The sequence below is a fragment of the Neofelis nebulosa genome, chromosome 8 (genome assembly GCF_028018385.1).
Source record: "Neofelis nebulosa isolate mNeoNeb1 chromosome 8, mNeoNeb1.pri, whole genome shotgun sequence".
Lineage (NCBI taxonomy): Eukaryota > Metazoa > Chordata > Mammalia > Carnivora > Felidae > Neofelis > Neofelis nebulosa.
The window spans coordinates 4158543-4179458 of NC_080789.1; the positions used below are offsets into that span (position 1 = coordinate 4158543).

The 20916-nt window shown below is 45.5% G+C and overlaps 1 protein-coding gene across 3 annotated transcripts in view; it reads right to left on the reverse strand.

Moving 5' to 3' along the window:
- Window positions 1–5965, reverse strand: part of ATXN10 (ataxin 10) — a 170235-nt gene extending 164270 nt beyond the window's left edge. For 2 of the 3 annotated variants that reach the window (XM_058741012.1, XM_058741011.1), the window contains exon 1: window positions 5631–5965. In XM_058741012.1, the coding sequence (XP_058596995.1) occupies window positions 5631–5746 (116 nt within the window). In that variant the 5' untranslated portion in view covers window positions 5747–5965. The remainder of the gene's footprint in view (window positions 1–5630) is intronic. The other variant, XM_058741010.1, reaches the window with a different exon arrangement.
- Window positions 5966–20916: the final 14951 nt, after the last annotated feature.

Consider the following 20916-nt stretch of genomic DNA (forward strand, 5'->3'; position numbering starts at 1 on the left):
CAGCAGTGCTACCATTTGGCAGTCCCACTGACACCACCCAAGTGCTCCAATTTCTCCCCGTGCTCCCCAGCACTTCCCTTTCTCCGCTGCCCGTCACCGCCATCCTAAAGAATATAAAGCAGGATCTCATTTCAGTTTGCATTTCCCTAACGACCACTGACACTGAGTACTTCATCAGGCTTGCTGGCCGTTGATGTATCTTCTCTGACGAAGCATAGAACTTTTTCACCCAATTTGTTAATTGGGTTGTCTTGTTACTCCCGGGTTGTAGGAGCACTTCATAATTTCTGAAACAAGTCCTCTGTCAGACATATGTATTGCAAGTCTTTTCTCCCAGTTTATGGCTTGCCTTTTCATTTTCTTAATGGTGTCTTTTGAGAAGTAGCTTTTAATTTTGATAAAGTCAATTTTTCCTTGCATGGTTAGTATCCTCTGTGCGCTGGATAAGAAATGTCTGCCTACACTCCAGCTCACAAAGATACTCTCCCGTGTTTTCTTCTCAGCACTTTATAGTTTGAAATTTTATGCGGAGGTCTAACTCAGGTTGGAATATTTTTTGGTGGATGGTGCAATGTGTGAGCCGAAGTTCATTTTATTCCAATCAGATATCAAGTTATCCCACCATCATTATTAAATCGTTTTCAAACTGATTTTGGTTTTGAGTTCTCAAATATTCTTCAAAGGGAACATATCTGGAAACGGCCTCAATTTTTCAAACACATTTAGCACTCAATAAAATGGGACCAAAGTACTGAACACAAGAAACTGACAACAGGAAGTTATCAGGACAAAAAAGGGGGGGGGGGGGGAGTTATCAGGCAAGTTATCTTTCAAATAACTATAATTAATACACGTTCAAGAAAGTAAGCAACAAAATGAATCTCTTAAAAAACTCAAAGAGAGGGGCGCCTGGGTGGCGCAGTCGGTTAAGCGTCCGACTTCAGCCAGGTCACGATCTCGCGGTCCGTGAGTTCGAGCCCCGCGTCAGGCTCTGGGCTGATGGCTCGGAGCCTGGAGCCTGTTTCCGATTCTGTGTCTCCCTCTCTCTCTGCCCCTCCCCCGTTCATGCTCTGTCTCTCTCTGTCCCAAAAATAAATTAAAAAAAAAAAAAAAAAAAAAAAACTCAAAGAGAAATTCTGCAATACAATCACTCAAAAACATAGTATCTGAAACTAAAAACACAGCAGATAACAGCAGACTAGACATAGCAGAAGAGAGGATCAGCAAGCTAGAAGGTAGATTAACAGAAAATTTTCAAATAGAAGCTCTGAGAATGGACAACACAGAAAGGAGCCTATGATACATATAAAATACAGGGAAAGGTTTAACCTACGTGTAAGTGGAGTCCTAGAAGGAAAAGAATGGGGAAAAAGCAAAAAACATCTGTCAAGCGCCTGTAACTACCAGATTTCGTGTTACTTGCTAGGGGTAAGTGACTGTGACATGCTCACTTCCGTCAAGAAGCTTATCAAATGGAAGCACAATGAGGTAGGAGTCTAAGGCGAAAATTTTAGAGAAAATAGTACCCAAATGTAACATTACTTCAGGAATACTCAAAAACCAGAACATAATCTTCTCTGTAGAAAAGCATACAGAGCAACCATCTCCAACAGAACTTTCTACAATGATGGAAATATTCCACAGCTACGGTGTCCAATAAGGCAGCCACTTGTCACAAGTGGCTACTGAGTACTTAAAATGCAGCCAGTGCAGGAACAAAATTATTCATTTCACTTATTTCTAATTAAACAGCCACACACAGCTAATGGCTACTTAGTGGACAGTGGTATAGGTATAGGGCAGGACAACAAATTTCATATGACTGCACATGTTAACAGGGAGGTCTGGCTACATCATAAAGAGGGATGATGTAGAGATACACCATGAAGGTAACTAAAGGGTTGGAAAACCTCCAGCAAAAACCCAAAAATAGAATTTTTAATGTATTTTTATCTTGCTTTGTTTCAGAAAGGATTTAGTATGACTTACAAAGACTCCCACCACAGCAAGAAAAATCACAATAAATGTTAAAAATGCAAATACATACATTAAACAAAAGATATAAAACAACCGTAACACATAAGAAAAGGAATTACCTTCCACAAAGAAATAGCTGAGTATCTTAACACTGGTATTTATGACCCTACGCATTTTTTTATGGACTTTTGTGATTAAGATACTATTCAAGAAGTGGGTTACAGAATCCAGAGCATGAAGAATTTAGATTGGTATATTAACCATCTATTGCTATATAACAAAGTACCCCCAAATTGAACAGTTTAAAACAGTAACACTTGTGGTCTTGCGCAGGTCTGAGGGTCAGGAATCTGCAAGTGTGCGACTGGGGTGGCTCTGGCTTAGGGTCTCACGAGGTTGTGCAGGTGCCTGAAGGCTTCCCGTGGACCAAGCGTCCGCTTCCAACACAGTTCATCACATTCCTCACCACACAGATCTCTCCGCATAGATGCTTGAGTGTCCTCACGACATGGCAGGTGACTCTGTCGGTGATTCAAGAGAGAGCGCAGAGAGGGAGCTGCGCTGCCTTTTAGGACCTAATCGCAAGTCGCACGCCTTCAAGTCTGCCATAATCTATTACAACAACAGCACGTCCCTAAACTCAGCCCACATGCAAGGAGAGAGGAATTCACCTCCTCCTCCGGCAGGACAGAGTTGCAAAGAATTTGTGAGCACATCCAAAACCACTGCGATGTGATAGGAGGACTTCTGTTCACTTGGGGGTTGCCAGAGTTGTAATGAGATCCTGGGATCCCTCTCCCTGGAAACCCGAAAATCAGAATAAATTATAACCTTTTTGAAAGAGCTGCAACCGCTTTCTCAAATGCAAGACATTAAGCACAATCGGGTTCTTGGTCACTTATAGCCCCATCGCTTTTGAACAGCAGCTATAAAATAAACAACATAAAACACCGTGCTGTGCAGATAATATTACAGATCCTCACGGTAATCCTGCAAAGTGAGAGGCTTGATCCCCACTTTCCAGATGAGAAGTACGTCCAGGGAGATAAGCCATGATCCTTGTCTGGGTCTACCTGGTTCCCAAGGTTTTCTTCTTCCACTATAGGATACTTCTCTCACTCCAGCCACCGCAGAGGCTAGTGTCATGGCGACAAACGTACGGGAAGTACCACAAAATACGCTACACCAGCTAAGATCTCCACCTTGTGTTCCATCAAGTACATTCTCACTCTCCTCCATCCATGTTTGTTTTGCCTGGTGTTTCCCACTGGCTGCTCGGAGGCCTCCATTTGCTTCACTTTATGTCCCAACCTCCCTCCGGGCCCATCGGCATCGGAGGAGCGACCAGTAACTTGCTCAAAGACACACGGAAGCAGCAGCGACAGCAGCAGAACCAAGAGCCTGTCCCTACAAACCCTCAAGGAGGGCTCTCTGCACCACCACGCATTTCGGCCTCCCCCTCCCAAGACCTGCTCGCCAGACTCTGCCTGGAACAGGACCATGGACCCAGGAAAGCTGGCGCCAAATGTGGGAAGCTTCTTCCTCTGCTCGTTCTCCCCCAACAATCCAGTTGGACCCCGAGACCTGTCCGTTCAACCTTGTAGATATTTTTCAGCACTCATCCCATCCATCCCCAGAAACAAGGTCCTAATTCAGATTAGCTGTTCTTTGACTCGGGTTCCACATCAGCTTCTTAAAAGTCCCTTGCCTCTAGCCCCACCCTCTGTGATTTATTCCCCATACAGCAGAGAGTTCGGTCTAATGCCCAGATCTTAGCTTGCCATTCCCTTAAAAGAACCGTCAATAGCTCCCCATCAAGTCCCCTCACAACAGTGCAGAGGGCCTTGTAAACTGGCCCAGGGCCTTGGATTTCATCCTACAGGTTATAAAAAGGGATCTGATTTTTTTTTTTTTTTTAGTTTTTTTAAGGTCTATTTATTTTTGAGAGAGAGACAGAGAGTGGGGGAGGGACAGAGAGAGAGAGGGAGACAGAATCGGAAGTAGGCTCCAGGCTCCGAGCTGTCAGCACAGAGCCCCTTGCAGGGCTCGAACTCACAGACCGCGAGATCATGACCTGAGCCGAAGTCGGACGCCCAACCAACGGGGCCACGCAGGCGCCCCAAAAGGGATCTGATGTTTGAATGTCTCCTCTGTACCAGACACCTTACCTATGCTACTGCATTTAATCCTCTCAGGAACCCTACAAAATCCATATATGGTCCCTCTGCACCCAAAGTAATCCAAAGCCTTTCCCGGCCCACCAATCCATCCAACAGATCCACAGACCCCTTCCGTGCGACCGCCTGCTTGTCAAAAACCCCATTACAATTTGTTCACACGGCCAATGCTCGACAAAAGGGATCGTGTCAGATTCACCTTTATACCCTCCGCACCTAACAAAGAACCTGTTTCCGAGTAGGTACTCAGTACATGGCTGATGGCTGATAACTGACTACAGGAAAGGGCCCCCATGGTATGGGTGCACTGAAGCGTTAATCAACATATCTCCTAGGAGTACCGTATCATGTAACTTGTGTCCCAAGAAGCCCCCAGAACAGCGCCCTCGGCTTTCACCGCTCCTTCCACAGCTCAGTGCTCCTAATGTGACTTAAGGGAGACGTGCCCAGACCCAGGTGTCCCATGCAAAGACTAGAGGGCCTCTGGGGATCCATCCTCTGGACCAACCCACATCTGGCTGTCCCTTCCTTCTACGTTCCCTCTACTCTTTGTACCCCCCCCGCCATTGTAAAATTATCTGCTGGCTCCCCAGAACAGGACTTCTCACGAAAGGACTTCATTTTTCACCTTCACCACCCAGCGCAATACCTGGCCCACGGAGGGCCATCGATAAATGTATTAAAGGATAAGAATACCAGCCAACATGCGTTTAATACTACGTGTCAGGCATGAATTACGGATTTAATGCGCATCACCTCATACCGTCCTTACAGCAATCCCACCAGGGACGTGCTGGGCAACACCGGCACCGAGGCCCGGAGAAGACTAGAAAATCAAGCACTGACTTACAACGTCACACGTTTTGCATTTTCACGCGCTTTATTTATTTCATTCATCCCTCTGTACAATCCAGCAACGAGGGTACGTATTGCATTCGCACTTCCAGACCAGGAAAACCTAAGGCTCGGAGAAATCGCCCAGAAACGCACAACTTGTAAGGCCAGGAACCGAATCCAGGCGCGCCGGACTCGCGGGCCCTTCCCACCCGGCCACCTTGCCCCCCACTGACAGTGAGGACCCAAACGGCCGGTTCGCTCGGGACCAGGGCGCAACCGCCCCGCACACCGCGCTGCCCACCCCCCCCCACACCCCCCCCGCACGGGGACTGTCCCCACCGCGCTCTCGCGGCCGCCCGCCTGCCCCCCTCCCCCCCCCCCCCCCCCCCCGCCAGCGGGCCGCCGGGCCACCGCGGGCCGCGCCGGCGCTCCGGGCCAGGGCCCAGCAAGCCCGGGGGCGGGTGGCAAGGGGCTCGCGTGGGGCGGTCCCCTTCGCGCGCGCGCGGCTCCACGCCCGTGCCGGCGGGTGGGGGGCAGGTGTCAGCCCCCCGGGGCCCCTCGGGCCCACGGTCGAGGCCTCTGCCGCCCGCCTCCCGGGGGAGGGGCGCCCGCTCCCCGCCCGCGCCGCCCGGCCGTTACCGGTTCCGCTGCTCTTTGAAGAGCGCCGTCAGCGCGCGGAGGGCCTCCAGGTCCTGGATGGGCGCGGGCACCATGACGCCGGACAGCCGGGCGGGCGGCGGCCTGGGCGCCGCCATCTTGCCGCTCGCAGCTCGCGGAGCCGGGCGCCGACGAGGAGCAGGAGGACGAGCAGGAGGCGCGGGGCGAGCGCAGGCCGGGGAGGAGCGCGCCCCGCAGCCGCCGGTCGCCGCCGCCGCCGCCTCCGCGCCGCCGCAGCCCGGGCCCCGCGGGAGAGCGCGACGACGCGCTCCCAGGCTCCCCTCGGGCGGCGACGGGGACGACGCGGCGCGGGGAGGGGGCGCGGGCGGAAGTCCCGCCTGAGGGGAGGGGGGCGCGGGCGGAAGTTCGGGGGGGAGGGGCGCCGGGAGGGCGTCGGGTCTGAGAAGTGGAGCCGAGGGTTCAGGCTCGGAGGGGGAGAGGCAGGAGGGGGTGGGCGCCTGGCCAGGAGGGGGTACAGGGACAGGTGCACCCCGGAAGGGGGGAGGAGATGCGGGCGTGGGAGGCCCTGGCCGGATGGGGGTACAGGGACAGGTGCACCCGGGAAGAGGGGGGAGATGCGGGCGTGGGAGGCCCTGGCCGGATGGGGGTACAGAGACAGGTGCACCCGGGAAGAGGGGGGGAGATGCGGGCGTGGGGGGCCTGGCCGGATGGGGGTACAGGGACTGGTGCACCCGGAGGGGCAGATGCGGGCGTGGGGGGCCTGGCCGGGAGGGGGTACAGGAACAGGTGCACCCGGGGAGGGGGGGGAAGATGCGGGTGTGGGAGGCCCTGACGGGATGGGGGTACAGGGACAGGTGCACCCAGAGGGGGAGATGCGGGCAGGGGGGACCCGTGGGAGGGGGTGCACAGGAGGGACAGAAGTTCTGAAGCTCCCTGTGAGGAGAAGGTTGAAGACCTCATCCAGCTGTTGAAATGGCTTTATTCGTGCCCCTACATGGACCCACTGGAAAGTGGATCTCAGCCCCTGAAGCCCAGTTCCCAGTACTTAGTGATCATTTACTGGTGATACCAGATCATTTACCAGGCACTTTAGGTACGTTGAGAATACATGGATCCAGCTCATGGAGGGCTTAAAACATAATTAGAAGTCACGTAGCTAAATTCTGTAGCAGTAACTTGAGAATTGTTTTTTCCTAAATAGGATTTTTTTTTCTTGAGAGAGAGAGAGAGAGAGAGAGAGAGAGAGAAAGCACACATGAGAGTGAGGGAGAGGGGTAGAGGGAGAGAGAGAGAGAGAGAGAGAGAAAGAAAGAGAAAGAAAGAATCCCAAGCTGGCTCCACACTCAGTGCAGAGCCCAATGTGGGGCTCTAACCCACGACCCTGGGATCATGACCTGAGCCGAGATCAAAAGTCCGATGCTAAACCCACTGAGCCACTCGCATGCCCCCAGAGTTGCTTTTTCCGAAGGGAAATGAACATATTTTTCAAGAATCACAATATTCTGTGGCTGGTGTTGGTAATGCACATATTTTCTTTCTACTACCCTTTATCATACTGTGCATACATTAAACATGGTCCCCAAGCCCTGTGCTAGGTGAAATGATCCCAACCTTGAAGGAACTCCAGACAAAAGAGCCTTGATAACTATGACGGAGGACTGTACAAATTGCTATGGGACCACGTAAAATCTGTAGATACGTGCGCCTGCCATTTTGACTCGAAAAGTAGGACAGTGTTTCTAATGTGGCACTTTTGATGATCTTTGCTACAGAAAACTTAAAGACAATCACCGCCACCAGAGAAACTCCTCTTGCGTCTGCAAGTTCCGGGATAACGTAACTCAGACTCACCCATTCAACTGCCTACGTATTCATTCCAGAAATATTTCTGTACGCCAATTGTGTGCCAGGCATTAGATCGCCTAACGGTGCCAAAGAAAATTCAAAATGTTTAGCAGTCCTTGGATTAGCAAGGCAAAATCACCCAATATTTCCCTGAGGAGCAGGGGATGGTGAAATGTTTCATCATGCATCAAGATTTCGCCCCTTAGTTTTCTATCCTCAATCGTAAAACAAAAGTAACTACCCTGATTCTTCCAGAAAACATTCCCCATAATATTCAAATGTATTGCCTGGAAAGTTGTAATATCCTAACTGGTTTCTTGGCTTCTTCTCTTGCCTCCCTACCTTCCGGATCTTCTAAAAATAAGCCAAGGAGAACCTGGGTGGCTCAGTCAGTTAAGCGTCCGACTCTTGATTTCCGCTCAGGTCATGATCTCACGGCTCGTGAGTTCGAGCACTGTGTCGGGCTCTGCACTGTCAGCTTGGGATTCTCTCTCTCTCTCCCGCTCTCTCTCTCTCTCTCTCTCTCTCTCAAAATTTAACATGTAAAAAATATACATGTCAACATTTCACTTTGCTTAAAACCCACTGAAGGATTTCCACCTCAAGATAAAAGCTCAAATTCTTCCATTGGAGAAGTCCCTAAATAGCCTGTGTCCCTCCTCCTGCCCGCCCCGACACTTCTAGTCTCTTCCTCCCGCACAGAGCTTCAGCCACACGGGCCTCCTTGTTGTCTCCACCAGAGGAGTTACACTCCTGCCCCAGGACTTCATACATGCAATTCCTTTTGCGTGGGACGCTTTCCACACCCTTCCAAGCAGATGCTGGCGTGGTTAGTTTCCTTCAACTGTCTGACGAAGTGATCTTACCAGTTTTTAAAGTTGTAATACACCACCCAAATTCCTGATTCTAAGGAATTTTTCTCCATAGCACTTAACACTCTCTATATCCTGGTCTACTTATCTGTTGTGTTTACTGCCATAATGTCCCCAGGAGAGGACCTACCACATGGCAATTTCTCAATGAACATTAGTTAAATTAATGAACAAAGAATATTTTTAGAGATATTTTCAGAAAGGAGAAAGAAAGTAGCACGCCTCCAGAAAAAAAAAAAAATGTACACCAATCCAAAAAGTACAGGAAAGAGAAAGGATGGAACAGGGGAAGAAATAAATTATAAGACGATCAAAAGAGCTACATTAACAGGACAGACTAGTAGTATGAGCAAGTAAAAAAATAATAATAAATTGGTCAAACAGTGGATGTTATTGACTGCCCAGAATCGACCAAGAGATATCGACCTTAACTGAATTAACAGAAGTAAGTTAATATTTCACTTGGGCAAAGTGGCATTTTTTGTTTTTGTTTTTGTTTTGTTTTTGAGCTTTTTTTTCTTTTCATCTTTTTTTTCTTTTATTAAGCCTTCTTATTTTAATTCCAGTATAGTTAACATACAGGGTAATCTTAGTTTCAGGTATACAATATAGTGATTCAACAATTTTATACATTACTCGGTGTTCATCATGATAAATGTACTCTTTAATCCTTATCACCTATTTCTCTAGCTCTGTCCATATTGTTGTAAATGGCAAGATTTCATTCTTTTTTTATGGCTGAAAAATATTCCACTATATATCACATCTTCTTTATCTATTCATCTATCAATGGTCACTTGGGCTGCTTCCATAATTTGGCTATTGTAAATAATGCTGCAATAAACATAGGGGTGCATGGATCCCTTTGACTTAGTGTTTTTGTATGTTTGGGGTAATACCGAGGGTCACAGGGTAGTTCTATTTTTAATTTTTTTTTTTAATTTGAGAGAGAGAGAGAGAACATGAGCAGGGGAGAGGGGCAGAGGGAGAATGAGAGAGACTCGCAAGCAGGTTCCATGCTCAGTGCAGAGTCCAATGCGGGCTCTATCCCATGAACCGTGAGACCATGACCTGAGCTGAAATCAAGAGTCAGACGCTTGGCACGCTGGGGTGGCTCAGTAGGTTGGACGTCTGACTCTTGGTTTTGGCTTAGGTCATGATCTCATGGTTGTGGGATCAAGCCCCGAGTTGGGCTCTGTGCTGACAGCGTGGAGCCTGCTTGGGAGTCTCTTTCTGCCCCTCCCCCACTTACGTGTGCACGCACGCTCACTCTCTCTCTTTTGCTCTCTCTCAAAATAAATAAACATTAAAAAAAGAGTCGGGGGCACCTGGGTGGCTCAGTCGGTTAAGCATCCGACTTTGGCTCAGGTCATGATCTCATGGTTCGGGAGTTCGAACCTTGCATTGGGCTCTGTGCTGACAGCTCAGAGCCTGGAGCCTGCTTAGGATTCTGTGTCTTCCTCTCTCTCTGTCCCTCCCCCACTCGCACTCTGTGTGTCTCTCTCTCTCTCTCAAAAATAAACATTTTAAAAATGTTTTAAAAGAGCCAGACGCTTAACCAACTGAACCACTCAGGTGCCCCTATTTTTAATTTTTTTGCAAAACTTCCATACCGTCCTCCATAGTGTCTACACCAGTCTGTATTCCCACAACAGTGTATGAGGGTTCCTTTCCCCCCACACCCTTGCCAACACCTGTTGTTTCTTGTATTTTTGATTTTATCCATTCTGACAGGTATGAGGTGATATCTCACTGTGGTTTCGATTGCTGTTTCCCTGATGATGAGTGATGTGGAGCATCTTTTCATGTGCCTGTTAGCCATCCAGATGTCTCCTTTGGAAAAATGTTTGTTCATATCTTCTGCCTATTTTTAAAATGGATTGCTGGGGCGCCTGGGTGGCGCAGTCGGTTGAGCGTCCGACTTCAGCCAGGTCACGATCTCGCGGTCCGTGAGTTCGAGCCCCGCGTCGGGCTCTGGGCCGACGGCTCGGAGCCTGGAGCCTGTTTCCGATCCTGTGTCTCCCTCTCTCTCTGCCCCTCCCCCGTTCATGCTCTATCTCTCTCTGTCCCAAAAATAAATTAAAAAACGTTGAAAAAAAAATTAAAAAAAAAATGGATTGCTTTTTGGTGTTGAGTTGTATAAGTTCTTTATGTATTTTGGACACTCATTTTATCAAATATCTCATTTGCAAGTATCTTCTCCCACGCGGTAGGTTGTCTTTTAGTTTTGTTGGTTGTTTCCTTTGCTGTGCCGCAGCTCTTTATTTTGATGTAATCCCAATAGTTTATTTTTGTTTTTATTTCCGTTGCTTCAGGAGACCTATCTAGAAAAATGTTGTTCTGGTTCTTGCCTGTGTTCTCTTCTAGGATTTTGTTATGGTTTCAGGTCTCACATTTAGGTCTTTAGTCCACTTTGAGTTCATTTTTGTGCCCGACGTAAGAAAACAGTCCAGTCTCATTCTTTTCCATGTAGCTGTCCAGTTTTCCCAACACCATGTGTTGGGAAATACACAACCCATTGTATAGTCTTGACTCCTTTGTCAAAGATTAATTAACCATGTAATTATGGGTCCGTGTCTGGGATTTCTGTTCTGTTCCATTGATCTATGTGTCTGTTTCTGTGCCAGTACCATACTGGTTTGATGACTACAGCTTTGTTTTGCTTTTTCAAGATTGCTTTGGCTAGTCGGGGTCTTTTGTGGTTCCATACAAAGTTTAGGATTGTGTGTTGTAGTTCGATGAAAAATATGCTGTTGGTATTTTGATAAGTATTACATTAAATCTAAATGACATTTTTAAGTTTTACATAAATATTGTTTGCCTGAGATAATGTGTCAACCATGCTGATGTACCTGAATAAAACTCCAAATGAAGTATGCTATATAAATGTGTGCCTTGAGCCCAGTGCAGAACAGGACCAGTAGTCAAGAAGCAAAAATAAATAAATTTTAAGAAGAAGGAAGCGGGGGTGGGGGGGGAGGGGTTGGCACCTGGGTGGCTCAGTCTAAGTTAAGCATCGGACTTCAGCTCAGGTCATGATCTCACAGTTTGTGGGTTCAAGCCCCGTGTCGGGCTCTGTGCTGACAGCTCGGAGCCTGGAGCCTGCTTCGGATTCCGTGTCTCCTTCTCTCTCTGCCTCTCCCCTGCTCTCTGTCTCTCTCAAAAATAAATAAAATATTAGAAAAAAATTTAAAAAGAAGGAAGGGGAGGGGAGTAAAGCAAAGGAGAAAGCAGGGGAAGGTGCGAGACAAAAAGGTTTGGACCAAAGTACGTATGATGCTGGCGAGGAAAAGAGAGAGGAAATAAGTGAATAGTGGTAAAGAGAAGAGAAGATGAGTGACGAACGGATAGAAAAAATCTTGCTTGTGTTCGCTCCTCTGAAACTGTCTCCTTGCCATCTCTGCCTGTGGTTTTCTCGCCAGAAAGCTTATGCCCTCACCACCCACTGCACTGAAACACCCTGTGTCCGTTGGGAAAAGCTCCAGTCAGTCTATACCCCTCTTTTGGCACTGACCAGTCAGCTCTGTGGTATAGATGTGTTTGTGTACTGTCCTTCTCATCTGCGGCCCCTCCAGTCAGGGCCTTTGCCTTCCTCACCCCTTCCAGGACCAAGTTCAGTGCCTTGTTCTCGGAAACAGTGCTGTAGATATTTGTTGAATGGATAACTCTGGAGATTAAAGGGAAAAAAAATAACAGAATGGTGTAATCGTTAAGAGCGGGGATCAGCAAACTACAGACCGCGAGCCACATCTTTCCCACTGTTTCCGTAAATGTTATTGGAAACTGTCACATTCATTTACACGTTGTCTGTTTCTCCTCTGATGCTACAATGGCAGATCTGGGAAGTTGTGACAGAGACTGTACGTCCTACAAAGACTCAAATGGTAACCATGTGGTACTTTATGAAAAAGGTTGGCCAATCTCTGGTAAAGAGCACAAGCTCCAGAATCAAACAAACCTGCACGATGTCGATCCTGCTTTCATCTATTAGCACCTGACCTTGGACAAGTAACCATCTCTTTAAGCCATTTTTCTTTCCACCTGTAAAATGGAATACTAATAATGCCTACTCAATTGGGTGGCTGGGGGGATTCAATGAGATAGTCTAGGTCAATCCAGTGTCATACATTTATTAAGCTTAGCTCAATAAATGATGACATTGAACTATGTATGGAATAAAATTCAGTAAACAGGAGGGATAAGGTGGGCAAGGAGGGCAAGGAGATAGAAAGCTGTTAGGTAGTTGGGCTAGTTAGGAACACAGGGAGTGGGTGGAAAATTGTAGGTAGGCTCAAGGTATAATTGATAGCATTAACAATAGACGACTGGTATTTGAGGTAATAATTCCAATGTTACTAGTCATAGTTGGATTGTAGGGATGAATTATTTTTATACAATTTGAAAAGCGAGTAACCTAACTTTAGAAACAACAACAAAAAATGGAATGCATTCTCACGAGGAAAGAAACTTAAGTGAATTCATCCATATGATGAGCTAGATGTTAGAATGGACAGAAAAGACTTTATTTCACTTTATTTTATTTTGGTAGGTTTATTTATTTATTTTGAGGAAGAGAGAGAGACCACAAGCAGGAGAGGGGCAGAGAGAGAAAGAGAAAGAGAGAGAATCCCAAGCAAGCCCCAAGCGGGCATTGGTGATATAGTGGTGAGCATAGCTGTCTTCCAAGCAAGCCCCATGCCATCAGCACAGAGCCCAATGCAGGGCTTGAACCCACGAACCATGAGATCATGAGCTGAGCTAAAGCCAAGAGTCCGATGTTCAACCAACTGAGCCACCCAGGCGCCCCCAGAAACAGATTGTAAAGCAAATATAACTAAACTCGATGAATTAAAACAAAACATGACTTCAGTGAATATGCACCTCAGGAGAAAAATAATAAATCTCAGCAGAGAAAAACAATAAAAAAGGACCAAATGGAAATTGTAGACCTGAAAAACACATGGCAAACAGAAGAATAAATGAAATTGAATCGAGACACAAAGGATAGAAAATAGATAGAAGATAGATGGACAGACACACCCAAGAATAGGAACAGAAAGAGAAAACATTGAAAACACAATGAACAGAATCTCAGGAACTTGTTAGAGATGTCAGATGTTCAGATACCAGTCTAATTGCAATACAGGAAGGATGAGAGAGGGAGAACGTGGCACGCACAGAAGAGCATTTGAAAAATAATGGCCAAGAATGTCCACATCTCGATTTCCAAGATAGAAATTTGCAGATATAAATGTTACAGTAACACCAAGCAAAATAAACACAGAGAAGCCTCCGCCAAGACGCACCACACCATTGCAAGCCAAAGAGAAAGAAACGACATATTATATACAGAAAAACAATTATCCAAATAATGGCTGACCTACTAGAAACCAGAGAGGCTAGGAAACAGCGGGACAACATCTTCTAACTGATGAAGGAAAAAAATCCGTCCATCAGGAATTCTATATTCAGAAATGATATATGATATATCCACATCATTCAAGAATGAAAACAAAATAAAGGCATTTTAATATAAAATATAACCAAGAGGATTCCTCACCGACGGAACTGAACCATGAGGAACACTAAAGAAACTTCTTTGGGCTGACAGAAACTCAAATCCTCAGAAGCATTGAATAGCATTAGAAATGGTGAATATCTAGGTAAAATCAAATGACCATTTTTTTCTATTTCCCATTTCCCTTCTAATATCATATCACATCACGGTTTTTAGCAAAAATGACAAATTTTCTTGTGAGGTTTAAAACGCAAGTAGATGTATTAAATATAACAACAAGAACAGAAGAGACAGAGGAGATACTGACCCATAAATTCAATGTATATCGTATTTTCTAGGGCAACCACTTTAAAAAAGACAAAGAAGTATAGCTAAGATAACAACAGGATAACTGAAACAGAATTCTAAGAAACATTCTCAAAAAATTAAAAGGAACAACAGAGGGAAAAAATACAGAGGAGACAAACAAAACAAAAATAAAATGAAAAATCCAACCTAACCATATCAATAATACCAGTAAATGGTAATAGAAGAGACACTCTAATTAAAAGTTAGAGATCATCAGAAAGGATTTTTTTAAGACAACTATGTAAAGACACAGGTTGAAAGTTAACTAATGGGAAATAGATAACCCTTGTGAATGACAAGCACAAGAAGGTCAGAGGGGCTATATTAACATGGGATAAAATAGATTTCAAAAAGGAATGTTTTACCACGGGTAAAGAAGGACCCTTCACAATGGTGAAAGAACAAATTCATTATGAAGACATAATCATCATAAACGTGTATTTGCCCAATAAGAAGTTTTCAAATACCTGAAGCAAAAATCAACAGTTAAAGGGAAACAGACAATCCCACAATCATAACTGGGGATTTTAACACTCTTACCTTAGCAATGGCTGGAACAACTAGACAAAAATTAGCAATGATATAGGATATCTGAACAATACTCTCAACCTCTTTTAACATACATATGATGCAACACCCGGCGATGATAGAATGCACATTCTTTTCAAGTGCACGTGGGTAGACCATATTCTGAGCCATAAGTCTTAATACGCATATGAAGATTGAAATCCTACAGAGTGTGTTTTCTGACTACAGCAAATTTATGTTAGGAATCGGTAATAATAAAATAACCTAAACACCTCCAAAACTTAAAAAAAAAAAAAAAAACCCTTCTAAATACTATTGGATCAAAAAAAGGAATCACAGAAGAGGTAAGAAAATGTTTTGGACCGAGTGATAATGAAAATGTCCTATCAAAATTTGTAGGATATGGTTGCTACACTTGTGGTAAGCATAGCATTGTGTATAGACTTGTTAAATCACTATGTTGTTCACCTGAAACTCATGTAACATTGTGTGTCAACCACAGTTAAAAAAAGTTTTCCTTTAAATAGTTTTGTGGGATAAAGTTAAAGCAGTGGTTAGAGGGAAATATACTTGTAAATGCCTGGATTGGAAAAAAAGGAATATCTCAAATATACATCTAAGCTTTCACTTTAAGATCCTAGAAAAAGAGGGTGCCTGGGTGGCTCGGTCAGTTAAGTGACTTCAGCTCAGGTCATGATCTCATGGTTTGTGAGTTCCAGCCCCACATCAGGCTCTCTGCTGTCAGCACAGAGCCCACTTCAGATCCTCCGTCCCCTTCTCTTTGTGCCTCTCCCCTGCTCACATGCTCTCTCTCTCTCAAAAATAAATAAACATCTTAAAAAAAGATCCTAGAAAAAGAAAGGCAAATTAAATCCAAGGCAGGCATAAAGAAGAAAATAACAAAGGTAAAGATCAAGGAAATAATAGAAAAATATAGGGAGTACCAATGAAAGCAAAAGCTACTTCTTTGAAAAACGGTAATAAAAATGATAAACTTTCAGTTGGGCCGACTAAGAAAAGAGGAAGTCACAAATTTCTAATATCAGGAACAATGAAGTCATTACTACAGATTCAATAGACATTAAAAGAATAAGGATATGTTATGAACAACTTCATGGCAATAGAATGACAACCTATGTGAAATGACAAATTCCTTGAAAGACATGAATTGCCAAAGTTCATCCAAGAAAACATTACAAAACTTGAACAGCCTGATATCAATTAAATAAATCGAAGTTATAATTAAAAACCCTTCCATAAAGTGAACTCAGAGCTTCAGTGGTAAATACTATCATGAATTTAAGAAAGAAACAACATCAATCCTACACAAGTTCTTTCAGAAAACAAAAGAATTAACACTTCCCAACGTATTCTATAAGGCTAGTATTAACCTGATTCCAAAACCAAGCAAAGACTTCACAAGAAAAAAGAAATACAGACTAATATCCCTCACGACCACAGACACAAAAATCTGTAACAAGATATTAGCAAATCAAACCATATATAAAAATGACAATACATCAGTACCAAGTGGGGCATATTCTGGGAATGTAGAATTGGTTTAACATCCCAAACTCAATTAATATGATTTGCTGTATTAATAGAATAAAAAAGAAAAGATCATTTTAAAAGATGCAAGTAAAAATATTTGATAAAATTCAATTTGAAATCTGATTAAGGATATCTACAAAACAACACAACCCCCCCAAAACAAAAACAAAAACGCTTACACCCAACATCATACTCAGTAGTGAAAGATTTAATGCTTTCTATTTAGAATAGCAACAAGTCAAGGATGTCTGCTCTTACTGTGTCTATATTTAACATTTTACTGAAAGTCCTAGCCAAGGCTAGAAAAATAAATGAAAATGAAAGACATACAAGTTAGGAAAGAAATGAAAATGTCTTTTTTGCAGACTACTTAATCTTGTATCTAGAAAGCCCTAATGAATCTATAAAAGACACTACTAGAATTAATAAGTGAACATAGCAACGTTGCAAGATAGAACGTCAATAATATGAAGGCCAGTTGTATTTCTACATACTAGCAATGAACAATTACACATTCAATGTAATAACCAGCTTCACTTACAATAACATCAAGAATATTTAGGAATAAATTTGATGAAAGATGTACAAAACCTGTTCTGCTACAAAATATTACAACAGGAGATTGAAAAAGACCTAAGTACACAAGAAGATATACCATGTTCATGGATTGGGACACTTAATATTGTTAATATGTCTGTCCTCTTCAAATTCATGTACAGATTCAGTGCAATTCCAATTAAAATTTTAACACACTTTGTGGAAAGACACTGACAAGCAGATTTAAAAACTTACGTGAAAAGACAAAGTGCATACAATATCCAAAAGAGTTTTGAAAAATAGGAACAAAGTTGGAGGACAGAAACTATTTAGATTTCAAGATTATTATAAAGCTACAGTGACCAAGACACTGTGCCATTGGCACATAATCAATGGGACAGAATAGACTCCAGAAATAAAGAAATAAACCCACACGTACATGATCCATTAGTTTTTGGCAAAAGCACCGAGGTAATTCAAAGGGGAAAATCAATGAGATACCACTGTGCAACCATTAAAAAGACCAAAGTTTAAAGAAACAGATAATGGGGGTACCTGGGTGGCACAGTCAGAAGAGTGTGTGACTCAATCTCGGGGGCGTGAGTTTGAGCCCCATGTTGGGTGTCGAGATTACTTAAAAATAAAATATTAAAAAAAGAAAGGTAGTTGTGCCTGGGTGGCTCAGTCAGTCAGGCATCTGACTCTTGACTTTGGCTCAGGTCATGATCTCACAGTCGTGGGATTAAGCCCCACGTCAGGCTCTGTGCTGAATGTGGAGCCTGCTTAAAATTCTCTCTCTCTCTCTCTCTCTCTCTCTCTCTCTCTCTCTCTCTCTCAAGTAAAAAAAGGGAGGGACACCTGGGTGGCTCAGTTGGTTAAACATCTGACTTCAGCTCAGGTCATGATCTCACAGTTCATGAGTTCAAGCCCCACATCAGGCTCTGTGCTGACAGCTCAGAGCCTGGAGCCTGCTTCAGAGTCTGTGTCTCCCTCTCTCTCTCTGCCCCTCCCCTGCTTGCACTCTGTCTCAATCTCTCAAAAATAAAATAAACATTAAAAAATATACTGGGGGGGCGCCTGGGTGGCTCAGTCGGTTAAGCAACCGACTTCGGCTCAGGTCATGATCTCGCGGTCAGTGAGTTCAAGCCCCGCGTCGGGCTCTGTGCTGACGGCTCAGAGCCTGAAGCCTGTTTCAGATTCTGTGTCTCCCTCTCTCTGACCCTCCCCCGTTCATGCTCTGTCTCTCTCTGTCTCAAAAATAAATAAACGTTAAAAAAAAAAATTAAAAAAAAAGAGAAAAAAAATATACTGGGGCGCCTGGGTGGCTCAGTCGTTAAGCGTCCGACTTCAGCTCAGGTCACGATCTCGCGGTCCGTGAGTTCGAGCCCCGCGTCGGGCTCTGGGCTGATGGCTCAGAGCCTGGAGCCTGCTTCTGGTTCTGTGTCTCCCTCTCTCTCTGCCCCTCCCCCATTCATGCTCTCTCTCTCTCTGTCTCAAAAATAAATAAACGTTAAAAAAACATTAAAAAATATATATAAATAAAAATAAGAGAGAGAGAGAGAGAGAGAGAGATAATAGTGTCCTTGATGATCTAGAGCATCCTAGATCATCCATTGCTGGTAGGAGGGCAAAGTGGTATGGCTACTTTGCAAAACAGTAGGTGAGACCTTTAAAAGTTAAACATACACTTACAACATGTTCCAGAATGTCCATGCATGCAAAGGTTACATATATATGTTTTTCCACACAAAGATGTAGCATAGTAACATTATCCATTAACAGCCCCAAACTGGAAGCACCCCAAATGCCCACCACCCAGCGAATGGGGTAAACATCTACCCACACAATGCAATACTACTCAGCAATAGAAAGGAACAAAACATTAACACACACAATAATGCGGAAAATCTCAAACCCGCTAAGCGAAAGACCACATACACAAACACTGTGTACTGTAGAATTTAAGAATCACGGCCAAGGTGAAAGCTATAGTTACAGAAAGAAGTTACACGTCGGGAGGGGAGAGGATTGAGGGTGAGGGGGCACGAGCAAGCATTTTAGGGAAGGGAACTCTCCCCCATCACGATGGTGGTGATGGTTACCAACTGTATACAGTTACCAAGATTGTTTAAACCATTCACGTTAAAAAGCTGCATTTGACTGAATATAATAATAGCTAGTGAAGAAATTCAACAAGAAAAGCATGGCTGTCCTTGATGGATAACCAAGAGCGGACTTGCTACCAGGAAGTAGAAACTGGAGAAAATATATGGGGGAGAGACCTACGTGTTTAAGACATTAAGTAACAGCCAACATGGCACCGGGATCCTCGAGAGGACAGAAATGCATGATTGCCCGGCCTCTCTGCCTGGACTAACTTTCCACATCACAACGCAGAAAGCAGCGGCCCCGGGTAGCAAGACAAACGGAGACCGAGCTCGCAGGCTGCAGACCAAAGTGGCTGGAATTTGCGGAGGTGGAGCTCTGCAGAGAACAAACCGCAGAAACCAGCTAGGAACCTGCTCGGGTCTCTGACTACGTATCAGATCGTGCGTGCACAAGGTGAGAGTCCGCGAAGCCAGCCAAAGAACAGCTGTCACAGAGCTGCGACCTTACCAATCCCCAGAGCTCACGCAGGGTGGGGAGGTGTCGGAGTTTGGGCCAGATTGGAGAGAGACACACAACGGATGAAAACAAGGTCGCGGTGGGCGAAACAAGTCAGAAAAGAAGACTACAAATCGTGCGATGCCATTTATGTGAGATCTCTAGAAAAGGCAAACACTATCGGGACGGAAAGTGGATCTGTGTTTGCCCCGGGGTTGGGGGTAGCAAGAGGGGTAGACCGCAGGTGGGCCCCAGGGAAACTTGGGGGAGTCACGGAAGTACCCCCAAACTGGAATATTGTGACGATCGCCCAGCTGAATAGGTTTACCAAAACTCATCACACTCTCGAAGCAGAAAATCTCCTAGCATCCGACGGGATCCTGGTAGATAGGGGGCACCTCCCCATGACTGCCGGTGGCTGTGTGGCCAGGGGCCTGAATTCCACCAGACCCTCCGAGGCAGCAACAGCATTCCTCGAAGCGGAGGTAGCCCATCTGGGTTTCAGTACTAGCAAAGGCCAGAGGGCAAAGGTAGCACCAGCCAGGAGCCCAAACTCATGGCCCCTACCACTAGTGCCCTGGTACTGTCCCTAAGCCGTCACCACCTCTGGCCGCATGAATGGGAGGCCTTTGCGATCAGAAGGAGAAGGGAAATAGCCAGCCGGGTTCACAGATGTGATCGCTTGCTGTGATACTCCCTTCATCAACAGCGTCTCACAGGCCTGGAGTGGAGAAGACGGAAACGGATCCCGCTGGGGCTAACGTCGAGGTGTAGACGGGGACAGGCGTGCGTTCCTTCTGGAGACCCGAGGGGAGACTCTGGTTCCTTGCCGTTTCCAGTTCTAGGGGCCACCGGCGTTCCCTGGCTTGTGGCCCCTTCTTCCTTAGCAGCACAGAGCTGGAGGGCCGGGTCCCTCCCACGCCGCCGTCCCTCGGGTTCTCCGCCACCTTGGCTGTGTCTTTGCCAATTAAAATATGCAGTCTGACATGCCCACAGGTTCCCGGGAGCAGGGCAGGGCCGTCTCCGCGGGACCACTGTTCGGCTCACTGTCTTTGGTATGTGGGTACGAGCCAAAAGGGGGACGTGGCTGTAGCGCAGCACCGGCCCCGGGGTGGCTTTGGAAGACAGCAGTGAGTTGACATTCGAAAGGACAGAGCTTAGAGCGGTGAGACTGACAGCCATCTCACGTGGAAAGAGAAACGACCCAAGGTTAGACTCTATGCAGACTGACGAGCCGGGGCAGACAGTTTGAAGAAGGAAGAAAATTTAGAACAAGAGAATTTGGGAGGAGGATGTGGACGAACTGGAGAGAATGAGCACCAAGAGAAAGATGTTTCGTAGGCATGAAATGCCCGCCAGGAAGCATCCAACACAAACGCGGCACTCAACGACCAAGCAGACAGGACGACTTTGGCCACCAGCTGGCTGGGGAACTGACGCAGTGTTCTCGTGAGCCGATTCACCGTAGTGGCGGGGACGGACGCCACGCGTGGGCCCAGCTGCG